The sequence below is a fragment of the Nicotiana sylvestris genome, chromosome 5, assembly GCF_000393655.2.
Source record: "Nicotiana sylvestris chromosome 5, ASM39365v2, whole genome shotgun sequence".
Taxonomy (NCBI): domain Eukaryota; kingdom Viridiplantae; phylum Streptophyta; class Magnoliopsida; order Solanales; family Solanaceae; genus Nicotiana; species Nicotiana sylvestris.
Window position 1 is genome coordinate 174,655,682 of NC_091061.1, and position 27,935 is coordinate 174,683,616.

At 36.5% G+C, this 27,935-nt stretch overlaps 4 protein-coding genes across 4 annotated transcripts; 2 read left to right on the forward strand and 2 right to left on the reverse strand.

Annotated features, from left to right (window-relative positions):
- Window positions 1-426: 426 nt before the first annotated feature.
- On the forward strand, window positions 427-3,579 carry LOC104249997 (uncharacterized). The gene is made up of 2 exons (XM_009806535.2): window positions 427-2,012; window positions 3,076-3,579. Exons 1-2 carry the CDS (start codon window positions 1,529-1,531, stop codon window positions 3,123-3,125), a joined length of 534 nt encoding a protein of 177 aa, XP_009804837.1. The 5' UTR covers window positions 427-1,528; the 3' UTR covers window positions 3,126-3,579.
- A 6,506-nt stretch (window positions 3,580-10,085) lies between these two features.
- Window positions 10,086-14,188, forward strand: LOC104249996 (kinase-interacting protein 1-like). The gene is made up of 2 exons (XM_009806534.2): window positions 10,086-10,397; window positions 11,427-14,188. The coding sequence occupies exons 1-2, from the start codon at window positions 10,304-10,306 to the stop codon at window positions 14,090-14,092; spliced, it is 2,760 nt and encodes a 919-aa protein (XP_009804836.1). The 5' UTR covers window positions 10,086-10,303; the 3' UTR covers window positions 14,093-14,188.
- Window positions 14,189-14,396: 208 nt separating this feature from the next.
- Window positions 14,397-17,339, reverse strand: LOC104249995 (nicotinamidase 1). Its single transcript, XM_009806533.2, has 5 exons — window positions 17,015-17,339; window positions 15,806-15,989; window positions 15,591-15,724; window positions 15,281-15,463; window positions 14,397-14,803 (listed from the first exon to the last, which is right to left on the reverse strand). The coding sequence occupies exons 1-5, from the start codon at window positions 17,168-17,170 to the stop codon at window positions 14,708-14,710; spliced, it is 753 nt and encodes a 250-aa protein (XP_009804835.1). The 5' UTR covers window positions 17,171-17,339; the 3' UTR covers window positions 14,397-14,707.
- Window positions 17,340-19,467: 2,128 nt separating this feature from the next.
- LOC104249998 (uncharacterized) lies at window positions 19,468-20,217 on the reverse strand. Its single transcript, XM_009806536.1, has one exon. It carries the CDS (start codon window positions 20,215-20,217, stop codon window positions 19,468-19,470), a length of 750 nt encoding a protein of 249 aa, XP_009804838.1.
- Window positions 20,218-27,935: the final 7,718 nt, after the last annotated feature.

Genomic DNA, 27,935 nt, shown 5'->3' on the forward strand with positions numbered 1-27,935 from the left:
CTTAATCGAAATCCACATATCCTCAATCGCATACTAAGTAGAAAATAAGTTTAATAAAAAGGGACACAAGATCACGGCGAATTGTGTGTGCACACAACAAAGGAATGTGACGGGATGAATGCGATCCCTTTATTCTTAATTAAAAGTTTTAAGTTCAAATTCTAAAAATAAGAAATTCTAGTACGGAGCACTTTCACCTTAAATAGGTATTATATACAGGAATCTGAATTAGTCAATCAGACCCGTGGATCAGTGGATTTCAAATACCAAATGGTTAAATGAAAAAAAAGTTGTGCATTAAAAAAACAAATTAGGAAAGTTGTGGGGTCAAAATCTAATTTGTACAAAATAACCATATCAAAAAATTAACAAGACAAAATAGTTATCCATCGCTTATATATAGGCCCCGCCACAAAGTAATCAGTTGAGTTTTCCACTGTGTGTGTGTGTGCGTGGGTGTGGCTTTAGGGGGGTGGGTGACAAAAGAGGAAGTTTTAGTGAGAGAGTAAAAAAGGTATTCACCGGCGGTGATAGAAAATGGAAGTGCCGGTGATAAACTTCTTGTTTTTCCGGTGATATTGCCGTTTTGATCTCACTTTCCGGCGAAAATCATTCCCCAAAGTGATAAACAAGTTCGGGTCTGACCCGATTGCAGAAAATGGTCCTTTAGTCCTCTAAATCCCAATTTTGCCCTCATCAATCATGAGTTGATTAAAAAGCTTGATTTTAATTTAAAGAATTTCTCATATTATTAGACCCTTTAAAGTGTTTGACGCTTTCTGAGTGAGTTTTTAAGAAGAAATTTGGCATTTGTAGTTAAATTTTAGTGCTATTTACTAATTCGGGTCTGACCCGATTGCAAAAAAAAAATGGTCCTTTAGTCTTCTAAAAATCCCAATTTTGCCCTTATCAATCATGAGTTGATAAAAAACTTGATTGAAAGTTAGTGATTTCTCATATTATTAGACCCTTTGAAGTGTTTGCTGTTTTCTGAAGTTGGGTTTGAATTTTGAAGCTTTTTCATGTTAAGGGGTTGTGTTTTGATGATTGAATTATGCAAAGCTGTTTGCTTTTTTGCTCTTTTGATAATTAAAAAAAAGTGAAACTTTCTCCTCCATACCATATTTTTATTGTACTAATGGATTAAATATTTGTTGAATTTTTATTCTGGGGCTTGAATTTGAATTCTTGATTTATTTCCTTCAGTCTACTCTCAGTTTTAGAGCTTAAAGTTTGAATCTTTTTGGTGAACTTTGTTCAACTTTGATCATTTCTCGAACCCCTTTCGGATGAAATGACTGTTTCTTGATTTATTTCGTTCAATTTCAGAACTTAAAGTTTGAATCTTTTTTTGTGACACTTGATCATATTTGATCATTTCTAGAACCCCTTTTGGATGAAATGGCTGTTTCTTGATTTATTTCCTTCAAGCCACTCTCGGTTTCCTTCAATTTCAGAGCTTAAAGTTTGAATCTTTTTTGTGAAATTTGCTCATATTTGATCCTTTCTAGAGCCTCTTTTGGTTGAAATGGCGGTTTCTTTGACTCGTTTATCCTGGTGGTGGTGGGGTGGGAAAGAGAAAGAACCAGTGACTAATGGTTCTTCTTCAATGAATCCATTGCAAGATTTTGGATTTGGGTTAAAGGAACAAGGTGATAGTTTGAAGTTTAAGTCAGTGAGGGGAGCTAATAATGTGGCCTCCTCAACTACTAGGAAAGTGAAGAGGAAATGGAAGAGTAGAGAGGAGAGGATTAAGAGGGTTGATAAGAAGTATGATGTAGTGTTGGTGCCATCGGATGGTGTTTGTTTATCAGGTTCTGAATCCGATGACTCGGACTGGTCAATCGGGTGGCTGGAACCACATGCCCCTGATTTCCAGAATGATGATGAGGCTGATGACAGTTTTGCTGTGTTGGTTCCTTGCTACAGGCATGATTGTATTAGAGAAATAGGAGAGCCAAACAATCAGTTTTTAAGTGCCATTGAGAACCTTTCAAATGAGTATTCTGCTGGTAAGAGCTATAGATATTTACTTGTTTTTGCCTTTTTCTGCATTATTTCTGTAGAATAATATCTTTCTCTTAGTAGATAAGGCATTTATAGTTAAATCGGCAGTGCTGGATTATCGGTACTTGATGACTATGATTTGAGGTTCATTGTGCTTGTTTAGAACTGCCCCCGCTTTGACTTAGTGACTACTGGAGCTGAATTTGTTATGTTAGTTATGTTAGTAATACAAGCGTTGGTGTAACTGGTAAAGTTGTTGCCATGTGACCAGGAGGTCACAGGTTCGAGCCGTAGAAACAATCTCTTGTAGAAATGCAGGGTAAGGCTGCGTACAATAGACCTTTGTGGTCCGGCTCTTTCCCGAACCCGCGCATAGCGGGAGCTTAGTATACCGGGCTGCCCTTTTAGTTATGTTATTAATATGTGGACTGAGAAAAAGATACATTTGAGCTTGCAGTACTGTTGTCCTTCATATTACGAAGCGTGTGGTTACAAGCATCACATATATAGTGCTAAAAAGTAGAAGCATGTCTCCCGTTAGGGCACAGATGGATAGACTACTATCATTGGATTCAGATATTAATGAGCAATAGTTCCATAGGAGGTTGATTAGTATTCTCAGAGTAGAACTGGTGAGCAGTTTTTTGAGAAAGATTTTTTTTGTTGAGAAAGACAGTATGCTGTTAATGAGCATTATTTATCATCTCCTTTGTTGTGTAATTTGACAATGAAAACCTGCAACAAAATTTCGTACTAACATAATGCAGCGAGTTCTACAAACTCCCTCTTGGCGATGTTATACTTTTACACCCCAGCCTTATTTGTTCAGATAGAAACCTTAAGTGGTAACTCTTGTTCGGAAGCTGGAGAACTTCTCGTCCGTAGTTTCCAAGCTTAGAGTTTTTATTTCGTTAACCACTTCAAAGCCTGCAGACCTTGTTATTAGTTCTACATAGATTACTACTATGTATCATCTTTATGCTTGTCTATGTAGTTTCTATCAAACTTACTAGCAAATATGACCTGTCATTTCCTCCTTGTTATCTGAAATTCTTTTTATGATTGCAGAGGGTAAGAAGTACATGGAGCAATGGCTATCTTCTCTTCAGAATTTTTGAATCTAGTGCACCCGGTCGTTGTTCTGCATGTTGGAAATTTCTGAAGCAGGAGCTATCTTTTAGTTTACGAGGAGATATGCAAGTTCTGAATTAATATTGAATAGTAGTGGCAGCAGGTCAGCATTTTCATTTGCGAGAGACAAATAATCAAGTTTATCGTGGCAGTGATCTTTGGTTACAAGCTCAAAAATACAAACCATTGTCATCTTCAAACTTTGGAATTGATCAACTTCTGTTATGGCTTTGGGGAGGGGGGGTGGGGATTGGGAATTTGACATGTGAAGCTGATTTTTAGTGTAAATATAGCTAATGTGAATATGGGAGAAGTATTATGCTTTTGGCTGCTGCTGTTGTAAATAAAGCATCTGTCTTCCAAAATCTGGACAAGTGAAACATCATTGTTTATATCTTGATTATACATTAATGTTATATATTATGTTCTCAGTCTTGCTAATTTGCATCATCCTTCTTAGTTCATTTTCTTCTGCATATGTTGCCATAAGATGATTGCTTAGTGAGACTTTCTTTAATTAGTTGCAACAATTAGCAATTCTTTTAGCAATGGCTCTGTTAGCATTCCTAAAATCTATGCATCTCTCCTATAATGTTACTGTGGTTCCACATCTCATTGTCATCAATCTATTTTGTGGTGGTTCCCTCAGTCTTATTGTTCATTAAGGGCAACCCGCTGCACTAAGGTCTCCTTATGCATGGGGTCCGGGAAAGGGTCGAGCCACAAGGGTTTATTGTACGCAGTCTTATTGAAGCATATTGTTTGCTTCATTAGGACACTCTTGTGGAAGCTAGTGAAAATAGTCGTCATAGTCTGAGTTCCTTTCTGCTTTCTACGAGACTTTCTTGACTTGTCAAGCGTTCTCGCCTTCACTAGGAAAGCTATTCGATAAGCAAGATTTTTTTTTTCTGATGATGAAATTACAATGAGATTGGAAAGACTAGGGGCTTTCCCTTTGTTGTCCACGGACGGGCGGATTAATAGTGCAACCATATTATAAAAATCCTAGATTCGACTCTGTCCACCGACAAGTGCATTTGATGATTGCTTCACTCAAAGCCAAGTAAACCTAAAGATCAGTTGGACCATTTTTTGTTGTTGTATTGATTTCAAAACCCCTTTTTAGATGCAAATTGCTTAGAGCATTTGATGTTTGCAGGAATGACATGTGACCATTGCCACTAAAAGGGTGAAAAGTGATTGACAAAAGTTTTGCTTTTAGTATTCCTTCTTAGCCTACTTTTCTCTACCTTTATAAAAAATTTCCAACTTTTTCCACCAGGGGTTTCTGCTAAAGGGATGTTAAATAAATTGAAACAGACCCCACTTTTGGTATTTGAGGTTGCCAATGGGACATATTTTGAGAAATAAAATAAATGGTCATTGACAATTTGTGTGCTCCTTAGCACTTATGATAGGGGGAAAAAGAAAATGTAGTTTGTGGTTATTATTTTCTATGTAATTGGTGCTTGTACACCACATACTATTGCTTAGAATATTTGGATATTTTTAAATTACTTTTAATATTTTGGTGTTGTTTCCTAATTGCATTATATAAAGTTGTAAGCATTAAGTTATGTGGTCTAATGGTCAACAAAGTTTGTTTCAATCTTGAAGATCCGTGAAATTTCAGTAGAAACAAAAAAATAGGAAAATTTTCTCATTTACTTAAGTTTTGATGAACATAATTATTCGTTACGTGCAGATAGGGCACATACCCATTATTAAGGACTCGTTTGTCTATAAAAAAATTCTAAAAAAATTCAAAAATGTATTTGTCCATAAAATTTTGCCAGTTTTTGGAAATTTTTCGAAAATGAATTTTTCACAACCAAAAAGTGGTCTTTCAGAAAAATTTCCAATTTCCAACTCACAAAACTGCATTATTTTTTCAAGTGAAATGTATGTCCAAACATAATTTCAAATTTCAAATACCATTTTTAAACTTAACTTCAAATATAATTTTTTTTCAAAAATTACAAGTTTTATTTCAAACACCTGCTAAAAAAGTTATTGAGAAGTCTATTAGATTCTTAGGGATAAAATTTCAAAAATAGTTGGTGGGGTTGCCCTTAGCAATTTCTATTTCATGTCACTTTCATCAATGTTCCTTCTAATCCAAATAAATATTGATAAGCAAGGTTCATAGAGAGATTTGACAAGCAATTATTGATAATAAAAAAATGACATTTTGATGATTCTAAGATATAATCAATTTGTCTTTTCACAATCATGTTGCGTACTTGGATCAGTTTGTCACGTAAACCAAAGTTGGATTATTCCTTTTGATAGATAATCACATGTCAAGAAAAAATGAGTGATTTGTGGGATTCTCCCTCAATTCTTGATGATAAAGTGAACCTAAATTATATCATGCTAAACTTGTAAGTACAGTCAAATTTCTTTATATTCGCGCTTGTTTCGATATTTTTTAAATGTTATAATAAAGTTTTGTTATAAAGGGCATATATTATAATATAACATAAAAAATCGATTAAAATTTTAATTTTTATAGTAAATGACTGTTATATAAGAATACTATTATAAAAATGTCTAATTGCATTATATTTGGAACCATTATCTCCGTGTAACTCCTGAAAATCTTTATATGGAATAGTTTCCGAAAAATTTCCCGGTCTATATAAAAAGAGAAAAAGAAAAGAAAAGGAAAATTGCATAATATTTAAAAGTTGGAGCAATCTCTTTGAGGGCATGGTTATGTAATGATTGAATCTATTAGATTAAGAACCTGTTTGAATTGATTTAAAAAAAGTAGCTTTTCAGCAAAATAGCTTTAAAACCAAAAAGCAGTAAGTTGGGATTGCCCAGCTTATTGCTTTGGGTTTGTTTTAAGCAGTTTTAACTTATTTTAAGCACTTTTTGACTTTGCCAAACACTGAAAAAAGCTAAAAAGAGCTTAAAAACTGATTTGACCAGCTTAAAACCAATCCAAACACCCTCTAAATTTTATGCAATTTAAGCTCCCGAATTAATTTCTCTCGAACAAGATTTATAGTTTTTAGATTCTTTTCTTTGTTTTTCAAACTCCTTTAGTTATAGCATTAGATTTTAGGAGTGGTCTTTAACTTTTGACCCCATTGGCGGAACTTCAACGTCAAAAGTTTAAAGTGTTGCCAATAGGGCAAGACTGGAACAATACTTGTTAAACTTGATATTATGCATATGGAGCGAGTTGAGATAATCAAGACTATCTACTTTGAGGGTTATTTGTATATTTCACCTCTCTGTAGTTAGGTTGGGCTTTGATTGGGCTCAATATTCATCCTACACGCTACTTCTTTTGGGCCAACTGCAGAATGGTATAGCCTAAAAGCCCATTAGTTACCTAGTTGAAGAAGGAGAAATTTAAAAATAGCCAGATTTACAACTTGTCATTCAAAAATAACCCAATTTTATCGAAATTTAGCCACTTTTCATGTAAAGATAAATCTGAGCGAAAATACTATTCAAACCCCAAAAAATACGCCAGTATATTATACTGGAGTTCCAGAATAAGTATGCTAGAATTCAACATAATATGATGGAGTTCCAGCATAAGTACACTAAAACTCCAGCATAATATACTGGAGTTCCAGCAAGTATAATTGTCCAGTATAATATACTGGAGTTTGGAGCACCGGTGCTCCAGTCTCCAGTATATTATACTGGAGTCAGCAAAGTATACCGGTCCAGCATAATATGTTGGAGCTAATATACAGGTGCACCGAACTCCAGTATATTATGCTGGACCGGTCTCTGTTGCAGCAAAATAGTGGCTATTTTTTATTGACTTCGTAAATGCTGGCTATTTTTGAATGACCAATCCGAAAACTGGCTATACCGTGCTATTTTTACGTTGAAGAATGATGTATTTGATAAAAGCCCATCAGGCAATACATGTTACCATACCTAGTTGAAAAAGGAGTTTTTACGCAAATAGCCGACCATATTCATTATTTACTTTTTTGGCCATATATATAGATACACATTTATTATACACATGTAATAGATAAATTATGCATATATTATATATCCATCGGCTATTTTTAGTTGAAGTGATTGGATGTGCGGCTATTTGGGTTAAATCTTCGTTGAAAAAGGATATTTGATAATGTGCTAATATTAGTAAGTCAACTATCAACTGTCAATCAAGAAAAAAGTAAATAATATCCATTTTCTACTCGCAATTAATTTTATAATGTGTTATACTGTGAAGCTATTCATATTCTTACCTAACGGAAATTATTTCTTATTTGCATTTAGCCCTAACAACTCCAACATGAAATATAATGTTAAACCATAGTAAAGTTGAAACGTAAATATGAACATTTAGCTCGAGTATTTGACACGTAATCCACCAATTTCACATTGGAGCTCAGGTAAAGTCAATGCAAATATGAGATAATTTGCTACCCGTAAAGATATGAATGACTCGATATATAACGGATGACAAAATTAAGATATTTCGTAAAGCAATAAAGTAACTTTAGGCCTATTTGTTTGTTTGTTTGTTTTTCTTTTTTTTCCTGAAGTTAGTATCATGTTATCTTGCTTATGCTAATTTTCTATAATGACAAGAATTGATGCAAAGAACACTTGGGTTTTGTCGTTTTGACCTATCTTGATGATACAAACTAGAGGAAGAATTATATCTTATTTGGAAGTCGAATATTTTGTTTCAAATCTTCAGTTATTCTCTTTATAACACGATATTATATAGTATGTCAAAACATTCGTCTCTGGTGTTAATACTTATAAAAATGAGCAGCAAGAATTTATTAGGGGTATTATCATTTTTAGCGACGTCAGAAATTATTTATATTTGGTAGTCGAAAAAATATATAAAATTTATATAATTTTTGTATATAACATACATAATGTATATATGTTACAAAAAATCTACAAATTTTATACAGTCAATTATTATTTATACAGCGGCTATACGGTGTCATTTTTTCCTTATATGATAGTAAAATACCAGGATAATCATATTATCATATATGAAAGATAGTAGTGAAATAGTTGAAGTATGCAAACTAATTTAGTATTATAGGAGGAGCCAGAATTTAAAGTTTATGGGTTTTGAACTTGTCCCCAACCCATAGAGCATTTTAGTTACGTACTGGGCTCGCAATGAAATAATTTTATATATTTAATAAATCTTTTAATAAAAAATACAGAGTCTAGGCAAAAGTTACTTGGTTCATCCGAATCTGTAAGTAGTGCACTAGCTCCGCCTATGATCAGTATGAACAAGATATATATCCAGCGACTATAAGATGGACAAGTATGAACTCAATATTTCGATGAATCATTTTTTCAAACGGAAAATAAATAAATAATTACTCGAGATCTCACTAACAGATTCCAAACTACAACATCATGGAAAAGTATATCTATATTAATACATGTTATCATGTTATGTTAAGGGGGTTGGGTTGGGGGTGGGGGTGGGGGTGGGGGTATGATTAAAGAAAGGAAGAGAAAAATAATACAAAACAGCAAAGCTAGAGTATATAAGTTCCTTTGGTATATTCTTTTTCCTTCTATGAAGTTTCTTTCTTTTCAGTCTTCATGATTAAAGTAAAGCATAATATGCGTTTATGACTAAACACTAGATACTTTACGCGCTTAATTGTAAATATTACTACTAATTTGTTTTAAGATTTTTTTTTTTTTTGAATATTCTGAAATCTTTTGCCCCAGCAATTAAAAATATCTAATATCATGATGAGTTGTATTTAAATTATTGTTCATCCGAATAATTTATTTGATGTAGTTGACATCATGAAATCATGGCCCTTGTTTTTAATGATTATTTTGATAAGCAAGAAGACCAATTTCGATTATTTTTTCTCTCACATAAAACAAGAAGAAAATCTGAAATTAATATCTGATTCGAACGTTACAATTAGACAAAATTAAGTTTCGTTACATAATATAGTTTTAGCAACTCCAATACAATAAAATAAAGAAAAAATAATATTGCACCGTCGCTCTTAAAATAATAGTCGAAAATATATATTTTTTGTATATATATATATATATTATCTATATTATATACAAAAATTATACAAATTTTATATGTTTTTCGGCAACCAAATATAAATAATTTTCTAGACCGAAAGTTAGTTAATGACAGGCCGAAAGCTGCTATTTGTACTACATGAAAACGCAGAAATATTCAAAAGTTAGTTAAAGAAGAAAACTTTAGTCTTTTCCAATGTACACAAAGAAAAAAAGAAACTTTAGGACAAGAATAAATATATTTTCTTTCTTCTTTTGTTTATTGGACAAGAAACTTTAGGAAAAGTTCTGTATGAGAATGTGACAAGCTGTTGAAGAGGCCAGTGGATGCCACGTTCACAATAATCAAATTTGTTAATTGGCTGTCAATAGCTTTGGCTTTGGTTTGCCAAATAAAAAATTAATAACAATTTTGGTCCCTCGATTATTGGCAAATTATGATCTAATCCTTGTAATATCTAGCTAAGCACATTGAAACTTCAATTAATTGAAGTACTGCACTTTTAATCCTTATGCTTGCGAGCAATGACAAGATTAATGAATTATCATCCGTTATACTATTTAATTACCCGTGTGTAATATTTAAGTTTGTATCGGTACTCAATTTTGGAGGGTAATGTAGTTCTAAAAAAATCTAAATATAATACATTTTCTAAAGAAGGAAACCGAAAATACACATGCTGATTAATTGAAGGTTAAAAATGCTAAGTCAGATAACGCAAGGACCAAAATCTGAATTTAGCAATAATGGAGGGACTAAAAATGCTATTGTCGCAAAAAAGAGAGAGTTTGTGAAAAAAGCTAAATTATTAATAAGGATAGAGAAGGGTGCAACATTTATTTTGGTGCGAAAGGAGCTCTCAACCAATAAACACTATAATTAGACATTAAAGGCAAACAAGAGAAAAAAAAAAGACATCATAGTTTGTTGTCCCTTTCAACTATGATTCCATTTCCTATGATTATTCAATAACTTTTCTTAAAACAAGAAAACTTCTCCTGCTTTGAAACTCTTTCTCTTTCCTATAACATGTTTTCTTTGTTCTTGTGAGGAAAAAAAAGAGGAAGAGTTTCATATTTGATTTGTGTTTTTTGATTATTTTGAAGAAGTAGAAGAGAGATCAAGAATTGGTTCAAGATGTTACAGAGAGCAGCAACTAATGCTTATTCATGGTGGGCTGCTAGCCATATTAGGACTAAGCAATCTAAATGGCTTGAACAAAGCCTTCAAGGTATGTTTTTTTAACATCAAAAGTCAAATGGGGTTATGATTTCAAAAAAGGCATCTCGTTGCATGAAGTATCCCGCATTTTTACGGAATTCGTGGAAGGGTCACACACCCCAAGGGTGTTATGTAGGCAACCTACCCTAATGCAAAAGCATCAGTGATTGATTCCACGGGTCGACTCCGTGACCTATAGGTCACACAGAGACAACTTTACTGTTGTTCCAAGGTTCTCTTTCGAAGATTGATTACAACTTCCATACTTAGTGGATAATGGGTTCGCCTCTCTGCCTTTCAGATGACGTTTGGTTTCTTGATAAAAGTGTAGATTTTGTGTTGTTGAGGAGGGGGAAAAAGGAAAGAATATGTAAAGGATGATAATATATTTGAATGTGAATGAGATCTGTTGTTGTTAGATGAACAAAAGGGTCTGGTAAAATGCATATATTTTAATGGAAATTTTGATCCTAAAATTTTGCTGAAAATATGCATTCTTTTTGCCATAAATTTCAAGTTCTTTCATTTTCTTATTGGTTTACATTGTAATGCATTTCTCTCAATTTTTATTCAGTTTAAGTAATAAGAGAATATTATCAAAGACTTCATAGGTTTTGGGCGGGGAAGGGGAGTCTTGGCGTAACTGGTAAAAGGTGTTGTCATTTGACCAGAAGGTCACAGGTTCGAACCGTGGAAACAACCTCTTGCAGAAATGCAGGGTAAGGTTGCGTATAATAGACCATTGTGGTACAGCTCTTTCCTGGATCCCGCACAAAGCGAGAACTTAGTGCATGAGGCTGTCCTTTTTTATTATTTATATGGACTGCACAATCTTATTCAGAACAAGATACAAATAAAGAGGATGTAATCAAGAATATTGGCACCTATTAGAATCTGATATGCCATTTTCTTTCTATGTGCTCTTCTAGTGTAATTCTCAAAGTTATTTTCTTTCTTATTTATTTCCCAAATCTTAAATATGGTTTTGGCTTGTTTAGTGTGGAAATCAAAAGTTCTAGCTGTACTTGTGATATTGCAGATATGGAAGAGAAGGTAGAAGATGTGATTAAGCTCATTGAAGAAGATGGAGATTCATTTGCAAAAAGAGCAGAAATGTATTACAAGAAAAGACCAGAGCTAATAAACTTTGTAGAAGAATCCTATCGCGCCTATCGAGCATTGGCTGAACGATACGACAAGTTGTCAAGAGAGTTGCAGAGTGCCAACAACACCATTGCTACTCTTTTTCCAGAACAAATTCAACTAGCAATGGATGAAGAAGATGAATATGGTACCCCAAGAATGGCAAAGAGTTTCCCACAGACTCCAACAAGTGGTGCAAATATTCCAAAAGCTCCTGTTAAAGATTTGAAAGGTCTGCTGAAAACAGGTACAAAGCAATTTCAAGGCAAGAAACCATATAACAAAGGAAAAGATTCAAATAAAGATGCTCCAAAATCTGGTTTGACAAAAGATGAAGCGCTTGAAGAGATCGATAAGCTTCAGAGAGATATACTGTCTTTGCAAACTATGAAAGAGTTTGTAAAAAGCTCTTACCAAAGTGGGATTGCTAAGACTATGGAAATCGAAAACCAGATTGTTGAAAAGCATCACAAGATTTGCAGTTTAGAGGATGAATTTGGTGAGGCTCGGGTTATTGAGGATGAAGAGGCTCGGACCTTGATGGCTGAAGCTGCACTAAAATCTTGTCAAGAAACATTGGCTCAGCTGCAGGAGAAACAAGAACAATCGACCAAAGAAGCAAGAGAAGAGTTCAAGAAGATTGAAGAAGCTCGTAAGAAACTGAAATCTTTCAGGCAAAAGTATTTGGGTGATCCAGTCGATGAAGCAAAACCTGATGAAAACGATGAATCTGCTGAAGCAGCAGATGAATCACAAAGCTCAAGCCAAGAAGCAGTTGATAAGCAAATAGAGTCGTTGCATGGCAAGATCAACGCGCAATTTGACGCGAGTTCTATGTCATCTCTAACAGTGACACAATTGGCAGAGAAAATTGATGAGCTAGTGAATAAGGTGGTCAGCCTAGAAACAGCAGTTTCAGCTCAAACTGTTCTAATTGAAAGATTAAGAACAGAAGCTGGTGGACTTCACACACAAGTTCAGATATTGGAAGATGACAAGGCAGCAGCTTTAACAGAGGATACACACAATCTTAATGTTAGAGTAACTGCAATAGAGGAAAAGTTGAAGGGTATTCAGGACCTAAACAAAGATGTTGAAAATCAAAACAGTAGCCTTCAGACTCACTTTGCTGAAGCGCGTACCAGTCTTGGCCACTTATCTTTTAAATTGACTAGTGTGAAACCAGATGCAGAGGTTGATGAGACCGATTCATCTCAAGATGAAGAGGAGGCCGTTGCTGATATCAGGTCACAAGAAAAGCCAGAAAAGAAAAAAGATAATGTTAGTGCAAGTGAAGTTGAGAAAGAACAAGGTCCTAGTACAGTAGTTAGCGATAAAGAAGTACAGGAAGATACTAAAACCAGTAGTAAAGATGTCAAACTTCTGGAGCCAACGCCAGCAGAAAAAGGTAAAGAGGAAGTCTCAGCTCGGTCTGGAAGTCGGGTTAATGATGAGACTAAACCACATGAAGACGTGGAGAAAGACGATGACCTTACATGGCAGCAAATGCTGTTGAGTGGACTGGAGAATAAAGAAAAGATCCTCCTTACAGAATATACAACAATTCTCAGGAATTATAAGGAATTGAAGAGGAAGCTGATTGACATGGAGAAGAAAGAAAGGGATACTGAATTTGAAGTCACATTGCAGATAAGAGAGCTTAAAAGTGCTATTTCAAAGAAGGATGAAGAGATAGAAAGTCTGCGTCTGAAGTTGAGCCTTGTGCAAGGAAATGCTTCTGAAAGTCCAAAGTCGAAAGAAGAAAAACAGCAAGATTCTAATCCTTCTGATGATCGAAGCTTAAAACCTGAGGACTCGAGGGAAGACAAGGATGAACATGATGTCAAGATCATTTTAATTGATCAACGTTCATCCCTCTCGCCAGTAGAAGAAAAACTCCGGATGGGCATTGATGCATTACTAGACGAAAACTTAGATTTCTGGCTAAGATTTAGCTCAGCATTTCATCAGATTCAAAAGTTCAAGACCACAGTCCAAGATTTGCAGGGTGAAATATCAACGCTTAGGGACAAGGAGGTGAAAGAAGGCAGCTCTAAAACAGACATGAAATCAGAAATCAGGCCCATATATAAACACCTAAGGGAGATACAGAATGAGCTAACAGTGTGGTTAGAACAAAGCTTGTCACTAAAAGATGAACTCAAACGTAGGTTCTCGTCTTTATGTAGCATTCAGGAGGAAATTACAAAAGCATTAAAGGAGGGAGTTGAAGAAGAAGAAATAAGATTCAGTAGCCATCAAGCAGCAAAATTCCAAGGTGAAGTTTTGAACATGAAACAAGAAAACAACAAGGTAAGAGAGGAACTGGAAGCTGGTGTAGAGCATGTAACTACACTTCAAGTAGATGTTGAGAAGACATTGAGAAAACTGGATCAAGAGTTTGATGTTAGTGGAAGTCAACCACAATTGACAAACTCAGCAAGTAGGTCAAGGATTCCTTTGCGAGCGTTCATCTTTGGAACCAAAGCAAAGAAGAGCAAGCGTTCGTTTTTTCATCACAATAGGAAATACCAGGTCCTGAAAGGTGGAGTACCTTTATAGATGTTTTTATCTTGATCTTGTTTTCTTCTCCCTTTTTTCTCTTTTTTTTTCCCCCTTGTTCTCATTCTTTTCCAGGTATTTTTACATTTATCTGGACAGACAAGGAATGTTGGTTATACATTTTTTTTTCTTTTCTTTTCTTTTTTTGCTCCAAGTGAGAAGTTTTTGGGGATTGTATGTATTGCCTTGATGTGCAAGTTAGTGTAAACAGAGAATTTATATAACAGTACCATTCTTCATTAGCTGATACTACTTTTCAGTAGCCTTTCATAGCAACGCCAAATCTACTCAATCTGTGAGCCTATTTTACAAGGTGTACTCTTATTCAGTTAGTAGTTGATATAATAAGCTTACAATATTTTGATAATAGTCAAATTGTCATTGACAATGTAATCTAGCAAGAACTAATACAATATGGAGAAATAGTAGCTTTGGAACAAGAAAGTTTGGGTGCACATCTCACTGAACAAGAAAAGTTAGTTGCCTATTGACAAATTTATCTTTCTATACTTTAATAGAGATTAAGCAAGCTAAGAAGTCTTTTGTAAAGTCGCAACAGCTGTAGCAGTTTCCTTCTGAAACCCGAAAATCTGGATCCGAGTGTCATATTTAGAATTATGTCGCTTTTGCATATGTATCAAAGGAGACCTCTGAAACTACTTTTGCTCCTCTTCCTTTGGCCATGTAAAGGCCTATATGATGCATCAATTCCTATCACAGCAAATGCAGCAAATGATGAGAAAAGTGAATTTTGTAAATAGAAATTGCTGCGTGAAAAAAAAAGTGTATGTAAAGCTCAAGTCTTTGGTGGCTAAAATACATGAAACAGAAACAACTAATTGCAGTTCCTTTTTAGAAAAAAGAAATTAATATTAAAAAGAAGTCCTAAAATAACCTTGTACTGAGAAAGTGTAATGATAAATTGATAACAGTCACAGGAAAAATGGGGATCTTATATAGAACTTGTGCAGAGCATTTTTGCGAAATACACCGCAACAATTACAAACACCAAACAAATCTTTTTTTCTCACTTTCTAATGTGGAGACTACCCGTCATCCTTCATATATCATATTCATCTCTTTGTTCACTAATTTCCTAGGAATACCGCAGAACAAGCTCAAAATCATCAAATGGTACTGTGATCCATTTAGTATCATTCTGCAGCAGCATATGTATAGTTAGCTTACCTGTGGATGAGGTAAGGCTCCTTTTATGTTAGCAATCTGTGCTGGAAGATCAAAAGTAGAACAGCCACGGGAATATACAATCACATCTTCCAGGGGGGAGAGAAATCCACGGTTCCTTGCAGATAAGGCAGAACACACAAAATCAAGCAGGCAAATGTCCGTGCATATCCCTACAACCAATATCTACACCAACAAATTTCGTACTCCCAATATCAGCGGCCAATCAATGTTTGTTTTAACACCAAATTTACGATAGAATGGAATGGAAACAGAATTTGATTAATTCATGAGAAATATGGTGATAACTTACAGCTTTAATCTCATTAGCTTTCACCCAATCTACAAAGACATTAGATCCATCTTTCTCAATCGAACCAACGAACCCATCAATGCAATCCTTGCATCGCAGTGTCACATTCGGTTCACTTTCCAACCACTGCAGAGCTGCATATGACGATAAATGGACCTCATTGAAAATACATCACTTTTAGACTGAAAAGGAGAAAACATGAAGGGAAGACTAACCAGGAACCAACTTAGATTCATCCGTTCCAGCGATACAATGAGGAGGATGAGGTGGCTCGGGCACATTAGGATGATGAGAATCAAGAAGAGCATAAATAGGCCATTTCTTCTCACAAAACAATTTTGCAAGTTTAACCGACTCATCAACCATTGCTGAAATTTGTTTATCAGGTGCTACTGGAGCCTATAACAAAGTAAATGGCACAAAATCATAATCAATAATTAAAAAAAAATAATCGGAGGAATAAGGATCACATCAATTTCTTAGTCCAAATTGAGATTTACCCACTCCAATCACCAAAATGATCAAAAACAAACATTGGAACCACATATGAATAGAGAGAGAGAGAGAGAGAGAGAGAGAACAATATTGGATTATCACCCAAGGTTCTCTTATCTGCGGATTCTGCACCCCAAGAAAGTATAGTGATTTAAGGAAAGAAATAAGATGATTTTCCAAGCACCGTCTATCACTGAGTAAGTGATAAATATAATACTATATAGAAATGACAGTAGACCGGCTTAATTTCCAGCTCAACTAATCCATAAATCTCATAATAGGTTCATCTCTAACCAATTTAATCACAGCAGTTAAACATCTCCAGTCTTTGAGCTAAAAAGTTCCTAGCTTTACACGAGCTATGCCTAACACGCATTTAAATAGGTATAAACAAAACTTATGTATTAAAAAGAATCTACTTTTAGATGGTGTATATCTAATATCAGAAGCAACAACACATATACTTCCCCCCCCCCCCCCCAAAAAAAAAAAAACAATCTGAACTTCCAGGAACAAATGATCGAAAAAACAGCTATGCATACTCTTAAGTATAGTTCTTCCATAGTCCAATGTAAATTTTCATTCCCTGCTTTTACACTCCAGATATAAATAATACACCTATCTCTAACCGTCTCGTTTGTTGGAACATTTTTTTGCCTTTTATAGTGATTGTGTATATCATAAACTGTAAATCAAAATCATGCATTTTTCTAATATGATTTTTAAAGTAGTTCTATTACTATCAGTTATAATAATTTTAAATATGCACTTGTTTAATTAAAAAAATTATTAATCTACATATACAATGAAAATTGATCCAAACAGAACAGGACAGATGGAATATACAGATCCTTCTAAATTTCACTTGTTTTTTTGCTGTCCATTTCCTCATAAAGACAAAAAAATATATGCATGTATACAAAAATTACCAAATAGCCAGCGCCGACAGTGCAGAAGCCATTAACGATGTCGACGAGTACGAGACCGGTGTTGACGTCGCCGGAGAGAAACAGAGGCTCATCTTCCTTCACCGGAATCTCATTTTTCAGTAAATCAATCGCCGCCTCTTTCGCCACCGTTCCCATCACTGTAAATAACAAAAAACAAATTGCTTATTTTGTATTATCAGTCTTCAAAGTCTTCTCTATTCTTTCTTAATATAGTAGTATTGATGATTGGTGGATGTGCTCAGTCAAAAAGTCCCATAAACTCACTTTCTAAACAATAATAGTACACGTGATGTCTGCGCACCCTACATGAATGTGTAAAAAATTATAAAATATATAAGCCTTTGAAAATTAAATTTTTAAATATATAAACTCTTGAAATAACAAATATTAATCCTATTTAATTTTTTATCACAAATCAATTATTACTTTTCAAAACCTAATGCGTAGTAATTTTAAGAATAAAAACAAACCGATTTAACAACAACAATTCAGTAAAATCTCATAAGTGGGATTTGGGGAGGGTCGTGTGTACGCATACCTTACCCCTATACCGAGTGAGTAAAGAGGTTGTTTCCGACAGACCATCGGCTCAAGAAGACGAAAAGAGACTATATATTACTCCCTCCGGTCCAAAATAAGTTATTTTTTGGTTATTTTCACACAGATTAAGAAATCTACTTTTTAACATTAATTAGGAATAAAATTGACTATATTAACCTTTGCTATCTCTTCACATAAACACTCCTAACACATACTCTAACACTATTTTCTCCAAGGGCAATGTAGGAAAAAAATAATTTATTCATTATTGAAATTTGGAAAAATCACTTATTTTAGACCACAAAAAAAGGCCAAAAAATCACTTATTGTGGACCGGAGGGAGTAATACCAGCAACAGAAACCATAGAAATAATAACAGTATTGTAAGAACCAGAAAATAGATGAAAAGCAATAAAAATAACTAGAAAATAAGGTCTGATACAATGAAAAACGAAGGAATAGTGTGAACATAACATTAACCACTAGCAGTCGAAAACAAAACCCCTATTGGACTAGCCTCACATCCGGTACGAAGTAGAAAATGCTCATTGCCTCCTAACCTACAACTCTAATGCTCGACCTCCACACCGTCCTATCAAGGGTCATGTCCTCGAAAATCTGAAGCTGCACCATGTCCTGTCCGATCACCTCTCCCCAATATTTCTTAGGCCCCCTTCTACCTCTTCTCGTACCCGCTAAAGCGAACCGCTCACGTCTCCTTAGCGGGGCATCTGGGCTTCTCCTCTGCACGTGCCCGAACCATCTGAGCTTCGCTTCCTGCATCTTGTCATCCATAGAAACCACGTTTTACGCATCTTGTCGTCCATAGGAACCACTTATGGTTTAAATTTTAAAAATAACAAATAGTTCATATGAATATTCAAAAAAATAGATCTATATAAGGTAAAATCTTAATTGATTTTTGAAGTCCTATATTTTAGAACTTCTTACATAGTGTAAATAAAGAAAGTTTCTAATAACCAAAATTTTAATCCATTTCAAAATCATAAACATCAAGAAACTAATTAAATGACAATTTCGTCCAATGTGAACTGTAATTTTAACGGGTAAAAACGACAAATGATATTTTTCTAAATTTTTTGTAATTTTAATATAATATAAAACATAGATAAATATGAATATAGATAGATACTCCAATAACTGTCCATGTTTGGGTCAACTAATGCTTATCAGAGGCGAAACTAGAATTTAAAACTTATGAGTTCTGAATTTTAAGCATTTTAAGTTATCGGATTTTAAATTATTAAATTGTAAATAATTGATGAATTGTTCAACACAAATACAAGGTTAGAACAAAAGCTACTGAGTTCGCGGAACCCGTAGCCAGAACTAAGGCTGTATTCTGGGCCGGGCGCGGGCGTAATTGGGCTAAACGGACCGGGCCTAACGGTCCCGGGCTTTGGTGGGCCGGTCTTTGGCGGTCCCGAGCCAAACGGTCCTAATGGGTGAAACCGGCCCACTGTGGGCCTAAGCCCACATGGTCAGGGCTCATTGGGCCGGGCCCATGGGCCTAAATGTTCCGGGCTATTTTTTTGAATTTTTTTTATCTAAGGCAATTTCTTGTAAACTATATATATATATAGAGAGAGTAAAGCAATCAAATTGTCATTAGACAAAACATTAATCTTTAAATCTCTAAATTGGTAGTAGATATTAAAGAGTTCGTGGTGAGTATTACAACAATGATTTGAGCATTGTCCCTTATTACAGGAATCTTGTTCTTCTTCAGAAGATGAAGTATAACTTTCTTCACGAAGGACCCTTAGGTCTTCACTTGTTGATGAAGATCCTTCATCAGTATCAGATATTTCTGGAGAAGAATTCAAAAGAATCGTACATAAAGAATCTTTGATATGATCATCTAAATCCAGTTATTTGATCTTATCTTTGATCTTGCAATCTTTTGCATAATGGCCTACTCTTCCACATTTATAGCAGGCCTGAGGGTTTTTAGATTTAATAAAACCCTTTCTGGCTTTATGAAAAGCCTTTCTTCTTTGGGTTTTTTCATGCCGCTTCTCCAGCGAACCCTTCTTCTTTTTGAAATCTTTTTTATGAGATTTCTTTCTTTGGGATGGTATATCAATGGCGAATTGTTCACAGAATTCACCTAGTTGTTGTCTCTCAGTGAGACGATGTTTCTTAATTTGTTGGTTTAGCTTGATCTCATTACACAGAGCTAAACCTTCCTGAATGCATACACTAAATAGTTTACCATATGAGTAATTATTATAATCAATACTCATTCTTGTGCCTCTAAGGACTTTTCGAATCCTTTCAGCAAATAAGGGCGGGAGTCCATCTATGAACTTAGACTTCCAATGAGTACTATTACTCCCTGGTAATTCCATTACCCTGGATAAGAAAACATCTTTATACCATCTAAAAGATGGGAGGGTTTTACACCTCAAATTCTGGAGCATTATTCTAATGGTCTCACTATTATCAGACCATCTTCCAGAAAAATGTTCAATGATATTCATGATTAAAGAATAGACTGAGTTTTGAACAATCTTATCATCTTCAGTCTTAGTTGCATTTATTATTTGAAAGCGCTGGTCCTGGGTGAGATAATTATCCCACCAGCCTTTCAGTTGACCAGTAAATCCAGCAATAATCATTTCTGCTATTGCTCTAGCTGTATTTTTATTAACTTTACAGATAGTACTATACATCAGCATCCTATGTACTGTCGTTGTAAGCACGTGATTTTTGCTTTACAAGCAATCACTCCAAAAGGAAAACAAAAAATAGTGACAAATGGCCTCGCTGTACAATTTGTCGTTTTTCCGCGACATGTGCTGTTAATCACCTCTGGGTCTGTCCATTTTGCATTTGATCTTATCAAAACAAAATACAAAAAGTATGTGTCATTAAAAGAAAATTCACAAAAAATATGTATGCATTTCTAGGTTGTAATTTAACCATTTTAAAAAAAGTTTTTTTATATATGTATGTGAATAATTGTGTTAAGTATTGATTAATGGGTATTTCAAATTCATTTTTTTTTAATTAATTTAGTTGTATTTTAAAATTAGAAAACAAAATAAAAGAGTGCAAATCATTTAAGAAATCGGATCGGGCCTATTTTATTTCAAATTTTGGAAGCCCAGAAGCAGCCCAAGTCAGCCAGCCCAAGACCCATTCACCGGTCATCAAAACGACGTAGTTCAATACCAATACTACGTCATTTCAAGGACGGCTCATCTCAGCCGTTCCAACCAATCCAATCCAACGGTCCAGGATCACTATCAGTAACCCGTTTCAAAACCCGACCCAGGAACCAATCCGAACCAACCCCCCAACTGAGGCCAAACGGTGTCGTTCCGTTCTAAGTAAAAGATCCTGGCCATCAATCTCGATGCATCCAACGGCCAGGATCTAATTACACTTTACGTATATAAACGTAATTCATTACCCAGCCCCCTATACGAACACCCCATCTCGTCGTCCCCAAGCTCAAACCCAAACCTCCCATTAGAAACCCTAGCCACCCCATCTCCCTCGCCATTAAAGCCGGCGGCATGGACGCCGGTGGCCACCTCCTGAACACCCTAGGACCACCTCACTGTCCTAAACATGGATCTGCTATCCATTTGCCTCGAATCACCTTCCTTCGTCTCGAATCTTCATTTGAAGATTTGAGTCGAACTCTGATCTATACCAAACCACCCCATCTTCATACCAGACACTCCCCTGACCCTCCTCGTGACCAAACCAAACTTGGTTTGGTCCGAATCTACCCACAACTCCTAAAAAACCAGATCTGAAAATCCAAAACCTAGAACACGGATAGCCTTGGAATCCAGCCGACCTTAACAAGGGTTCGAGGTCTAATAGACCTTAATCAAGGTGTTCTCATGTGAGAACACCCTGATTAAAGTTTGTTTGGCCTCAAATGGTCAAAGCTAAGTCGGACTTGGGTCATTTCGGTTTAAACTTTTCCAGTAAGTGTTCTCTTTTCTTTGTTTTGATTGAGTAGTCAACATGATTTGTTGTGATTGTTTGTTATTATCTATTATTTTTCCTGATTTCTTCCATCTCTAGCAAAGACATTTTATTTGGTCGGTTGATTTTCTATGTGTGTTCTAAATGTACTCTGTGATATACATGCTCGTCAATTAGATTAATTGTCAAATAAGTTAACTCATATAGGTTCCCAGTAATTGAACAAAAATGTTTTAAGTCATTCGGGACCCCGTACGTGTTGTTTATATGAGCGACTGATTATTACATGTTATATTTAGTATAGTCGACTCGATAAACGTCGTCGATTAGTTTTCTATAACTGATGGATCAAATGAGCTAATAATTTCACATGACTAATTGAACCTTGTCACTAACTGAATGCCCGGCATCGTCTGGAATGAGTTTGTTTGCATTGCAAAAATGACTGAAAAGGTTCAGTCCAGGGCAGTCCTGAATTTGAACTTTCATAAGTTCAAAATGCCCTGATGTTACAATGGGCAGGGCAGTAATAATCAAGATTTAACAGGGGTAGTCTGGGGTTTGAAAAGAACAAAAAGGCTTAGTTTAAATGAGCTGACAAGTAGGGTACTAATTTGGGATTAAACTAATACCAATGGGGAACAAGACACAAGAGTATGGGGTTTAAAATGAATACTTAAATGAACCCATAACTCTTGATTAAAGAATAATCCAGGCGTGGGGAACAAATGGCTGGCACCAAAAGATGCTTAAGCATGGGTTTAAAGAGTATGGGCAGTCTGCAAGTGGGAGGATCCAGGCAGCTTAGCTGCACTGGGTCGTTTGGCTTATAAATAGGCCATTTCAGAACTTAAAATGGGCTGGACTTTTAGTCTTCAGAAAAAAAAAATAGAAAGAGATTTCAGAATACTGTGAATGAGTATCATTTGAAAACTATGTAAGAGTTCAAGTTGTTCAAGCTGTCTTTGCTGATTGTTGTTGGCTGTTGGCTCAGCTTTTGTGGTTATTGATTTTCTGCTGTTACTGCATTGAACATTCTGGGTTTTCTTGGCTACATCTCATTACTCTTTTCTGGGATCACTTGTTTGGTGCTCGACCATCTGTTGGTTTTCTTTGTTCTGGAAATTGTTGCTGGTTGTCTGTGGACTGTGGAAAACACTTGTGGTTGTTGGTTTGTTGCTGTGTGGTTGCTGTGTATCTGCTGTTGCTGTGTTTATTGCATACTGCCCAGCTGATCATTCCTTTCTTCTTTGTCCTCTATACCAGGTACACAACCAATGCACTGTCAAATGTAATTGGAAAAATTGAGCATGAATACAAATGAAAAGACCTGAAGAATGTCTTTTATACATAGATTGTTACATTAAATATTCATGTAATGTATAATGGTTTACATTCTTGTTTTGGATGCTGGAGATAGTCTTCATGCCTAATAAATGTCAATGTATGGTAGTTGAATGTTAGACTGTGTATATAGGTTGGTGATAAGAGTATGCCCAAGGCAGTAGGTTGTATCTCAGATTTAGTTCAATGGTGTAGTATAAGTCTGTAATGTATGCCAAGCATGAAAATCGTACACTACCAGTTAAGTTCTTTCCTTTCCGATAAATTGCCATATATAACTGTTAAACCATGTTTTAAGACAAAGAACACAGGGCTTGTAATCTCAACCCCACGAAGGTTGAGCCCAGGTCAAAACAGACCAAGCAGGCCTGCACCGGACAAACAATGGCCCAGGTCTGGCCCATCACGCACGGGCTGGATTTGGGCCTTTAATTTTTGCTCTGCTGACTGTGTACGTGGCCGTGCTTCTGATTTTGCGCAAGCACTCGGAATTCTGTTATAGATAACTTGCAAGCATGTAATTAATTAGGACTATCTACTGTTTTCAATTAGTAGAGACAAACGCGACAAGAAACGTAGTTGCTATAGGATATCCTTTTAAAATAAGAACGAGATGAGCCTCGACAAAAATAAACAAAAACGCGCAGGCTGCGGGGCCCTCGTTAAATGTATATTATCGAAGCATTCAGTTTCCAGGATGGGTCGTTTAGCAAATCTCACGGCCCTCCCAGAATAATAACGCGATAGTCTCTTTAAGCGCGTACTTAATAATGTTATCTCCTTAAACTCGGGTGCACATTTATGTGACCCAAATCCAAATCTCAACGGAATCGAAATGTGTCTCTAACCACGGGTACATTGATTGTGGCGTGATCTGAGATGCATTTCCATGACGTTGCAAATTCTTTTCATAAGGAATGAGACGAGCCTCGACAAACAAAGATGTACAAAGTGCGGGGCCCTCTAAATGTATATGTATAAAAATACTTAGAATTCGGGACATGCCGTTTAGCGAATTTCATGGCTTTTCCCAAAATAACAATACGCTAGTTGCTTTAAGCGCGCCTTTAATAATTTATTTTCCTTAACTCGGGTGCACATTTATGTGACCCAAATCCAAATCTCAACCGAGTCGAGATATGTCAACAATCACGTGTACATTGATGTAACGTGATTCGAGGTATGTTTTCACGACGTTGCAATTCCTTGTAAAAAATAATAATGAAAGCGGTAAAAAGTTAAAATTTGCACATAAGTTCATATTTGTATAAAATCAGATAATCAAGCCGAATATAACAGTTGAGCGACCGTGCTAGAACCACGGAACTCGGGAATGCCTAACACCTTCTCCCGGGTTAACAGAATTCCTTACCCGGATTTCTGGTACGCAGACTGTAACATGGAGTCATTCTTTTCCTCGATTCGGGATCAAAATTGGTGACTTGGGACACCCTAAACCTCCCAAGTGGCGACTCTGAAATAAATAAACAAATCCCGTTTCGGTTGTCCTTTAATTGGAAAAAACTCCCTTGCGCCCTAGCGGGTGCGTAAAAAGGAGGTGTGACAGCTCTGGCGACTCTGCTGGGGAATATCTTTTTAACCCAGAACCACTGGTTCAGGGTTCAAGAATTCGAGCTTAGAATAATTGTTATATTTGGCTTTATTATCTGATCCTTATTACATGTTTCTGCATAACGTGCTAAATTTTGTCTTTTACCGCTTTGATATTATCTGAACTGTATATAAACTGTGCCGAAACCCTTCTCTTCTTACCTCCGGGGAGAAGCTCGCTGGTCGAGACTCCCTATTCTGTTAGTGTCATACCCTGAAATAAGAAAGAGGTCGGACAAGTTACAAAGCCGGACGATCTCGCGGGTCCCCGGTACGTAGCCCCCTCCTCGACTCGAGTTGTCCGCTCGGGTACACAGTCTAGAACAAATACCCAGGTTATAAACCTAGTATAACGAAACTTCATGCCGGATCCCTAGTAGGAACGCTTATTTGCATCATGTTGCATTTGACTTAGGGGACTCAACACAGGGGTTGGGTCCGTCTAGGATAGGCAACCTGAAATGAAAAGACCATCCTGCTGCATCCTACTTGTTTGCGCATTTATTTGCTTCAGTTCCGCATGCTGACCGGTTTCTAAATGGAAAAAATATATTCTCTTTAATTACTTTCAAAAATGGAAAATTCGTAATTCAAAAAATGTTGTTTCTTTTAATGTACCTTTTCTATATTTTCAAAAAAAAAAATATTTTCTTTAGTCTTTATCTCTTTTCAAAAAGAAAATATATTCTTGCTTTCTGGGTCTAATTGATTTTTCTATTCATGATGTACCGAACTACGCCGGTTTGATTCTCACCGGATGTGAGATACGTAGGCAACCCTCGTCGGGTTCAACCCCATTTTTGCTAAAATAGCCAAAATCAATAAATAAAAAAAAATGTGTGTCAAATTTTAAAAAGTCATAAATAAGTCAGGTGATGCTGTTTTGTCATAAAAAGTCGAATGTTCCCAAAAGGGACGCCGGAAGGCTGACTTTGCATAAAACAGCCACCTTTGGGTCTTGTTTAGTATTGTTTCCAGTTGACCCACATGGCCTTAAATCTTCGTCCCCGAAGTACTTAAAGGTCGTGTTCAAAACTTGATCCCATTTGTAAAATATTATTGAGTCAAGTCATTTTGTTAAAACCACCTTAATAAATGTGCAGGATGAGCACGATGCAAAATGAACATTTTTCAATAATGACCAAAATCCCTGTCAAGTTACGGCTATGGTGGAATGATCTAGGTGTTGAAGGACAAAATGAGGTCAAGAAATATCTGAAAGGTCTCGTGGGTTTGTTGGAAATCCAGCCTCGGGGAGATATCATAAGAGCTTTGGTTACCTACTGGGACCCGGCGCACAATGTTTTCCATTTCTCTGATTTTGAACTCACCCCGACTTTGGAAGAAATGGATGGGTACATCGGAATTGCTGAACTTCCGTTAAAGCAAAAATACCTGGTCGCCCCAAGAGCTGTCACGGTGCATCGGTTCCTCGATTCACTGAAGATACCCAGAACGGTCCACAACCCGGATCTGGCTGCCGGTTTTTGCACTCCATGCTTCATATATGATAGGTACGGTCATGAAGAGGGATTCAATAATCCAATCAACAAACTGTGCAGCAAAGATATTCGTCAGAAGTGGGACAAACACAGACGGGTAGCCTTCTTGATGATGTTCCTGGGCCTTCTGGTATTTCCAAGGAAAGACGGAAACATTGATTTGAAGATATCCGGGGTCGTCAGCACTTTACTCACGCAAAGTGACAGTACTCTAGTGCCTATGGTGGTATCAGACATCTTCCGAGCCCTCACAGCTTGTAAAGCTGGGGGAAAATTTTTCGAAGGTTGTAACTTGCTCCTACAAATGTGGATGACCGAGCACCTCTGCCATCGTTCCGAGATTTTGAGCCATGGCTCCCTGGAAAAGACTTGCATAGAAGAATTTTACACGAGAACCAAAGAGATTAGTTTGCCCAAAGGAGTCCTGGCATGGACCTCGTTCTTTCAAGCTCTTACTGCCAGCCAAATACAGTGGACGCTGGGATGGTTGCCTGTTGATGAAGTCATATATATGCCGGCAGCTAAAACTCATTTCTTACTGATGGGGCTTAAGAGCATTCAACCTTACACGCCCTACCGAGTTTTGAGACAGCTCGGAAGATGCCAGACAGTACCTCATGAGGAAGATCTTAGCACTCAAGCAGTTGAGATAAGTCCTGACGGACGGTTTCCAGAAGCGAAAATTCGCCAAATCTGGAGTGAGTGTCAATATTTGAAATCAGATACTTGCGTACGGGATCGAGCCAAAGGTGAGACGGCACCAGGTTACCTCGCATAGTATAGAAGGGAACTTGAGCATGAAATGCCGGCTAAGAGACCCCACATCCTGAATTTCGCTGAAACATCGCAAAAACAATGGGATTGGCTAGCAAAAGAAAGAGGGTATTGCGCCGAAATCAGCAGGTTGAAACAACAAGTGGAAAGCTTGAAATATGAGCACAATGTGCAAGTTGCTGCCAATCTGGGAGAGAGGAACAGGCTAATTCAGGAAAACGAAATGCTTAGAGCCCAGATCAAACAGATAAGGGCGGATGCGGATAAACAGCCAAGGCGTCGATCAGACGAGCAGTTGATAAAAAGGCTAAAAAGTGAAATCAGGGAATGGCAAGATGGTTTGGAGAAATCCGAAAACGACATAGCAGAGCTCAGGGCACAGTGGGATACAAGAGTAGATAAGCATCGCCGATGCTTGAACCAATTGAAACGTGACCACGAGAAGACTGTTGCCAAAATAAAGAGAGAGATGGCTACACTTGAGTTTAAAGCAGTTAAGCGGGCCAGAGATTTCCAATTGGAGAGTAGATACTGTTACGACTTGTTGGCCCAAATGAAGACAGAAGTGCGGCAGCTGAAGAATCAACATATACAAGACTCACAGGTATTCAAGACGTGCAGTGATCAGATAAGACACCTACTCATAGAGAAGAAACAAACCAGAGATAAGATCAGGGCCATTGCCCATGCCATCATCAGACGGTGTCGGCGGTGCGAGAACATGACCTGCGTTACCGTTCTCTCAGCAGTGATGGGTTATGTCAAACAGACCATGCACGAGTTGGAGCAGCTCGAAAGGGATCTTGCACCTAGAACCGCGAAAAGGCCGAACGATGCCTCGCGGGTCCCTAAGTTGGAAAATTAACCTTTGGTCGAGTCTTGTTTATTTAGGCTTTGATGTTTTCCCATATGTTGTTTTTCTATTTTTCCTTCAATCAAATAGGGTCAAAGAACCGTGGAGTCTGTATTGTTGCTATTCCTTGTTTGAAGTAATAGCAAAATTTTGAGAATGAATTTATGACTTCACAAGAATTTTGTATTTCTTTACTTTGAGGCAGAACTACGCCTGGTCTGATTCACGCGGGGACGTGATACGTAGGCAATCCCCATAAGATTTGACCGCTTTTAATAAAGAAAGAAAAGAAAATAAAATAAAACAC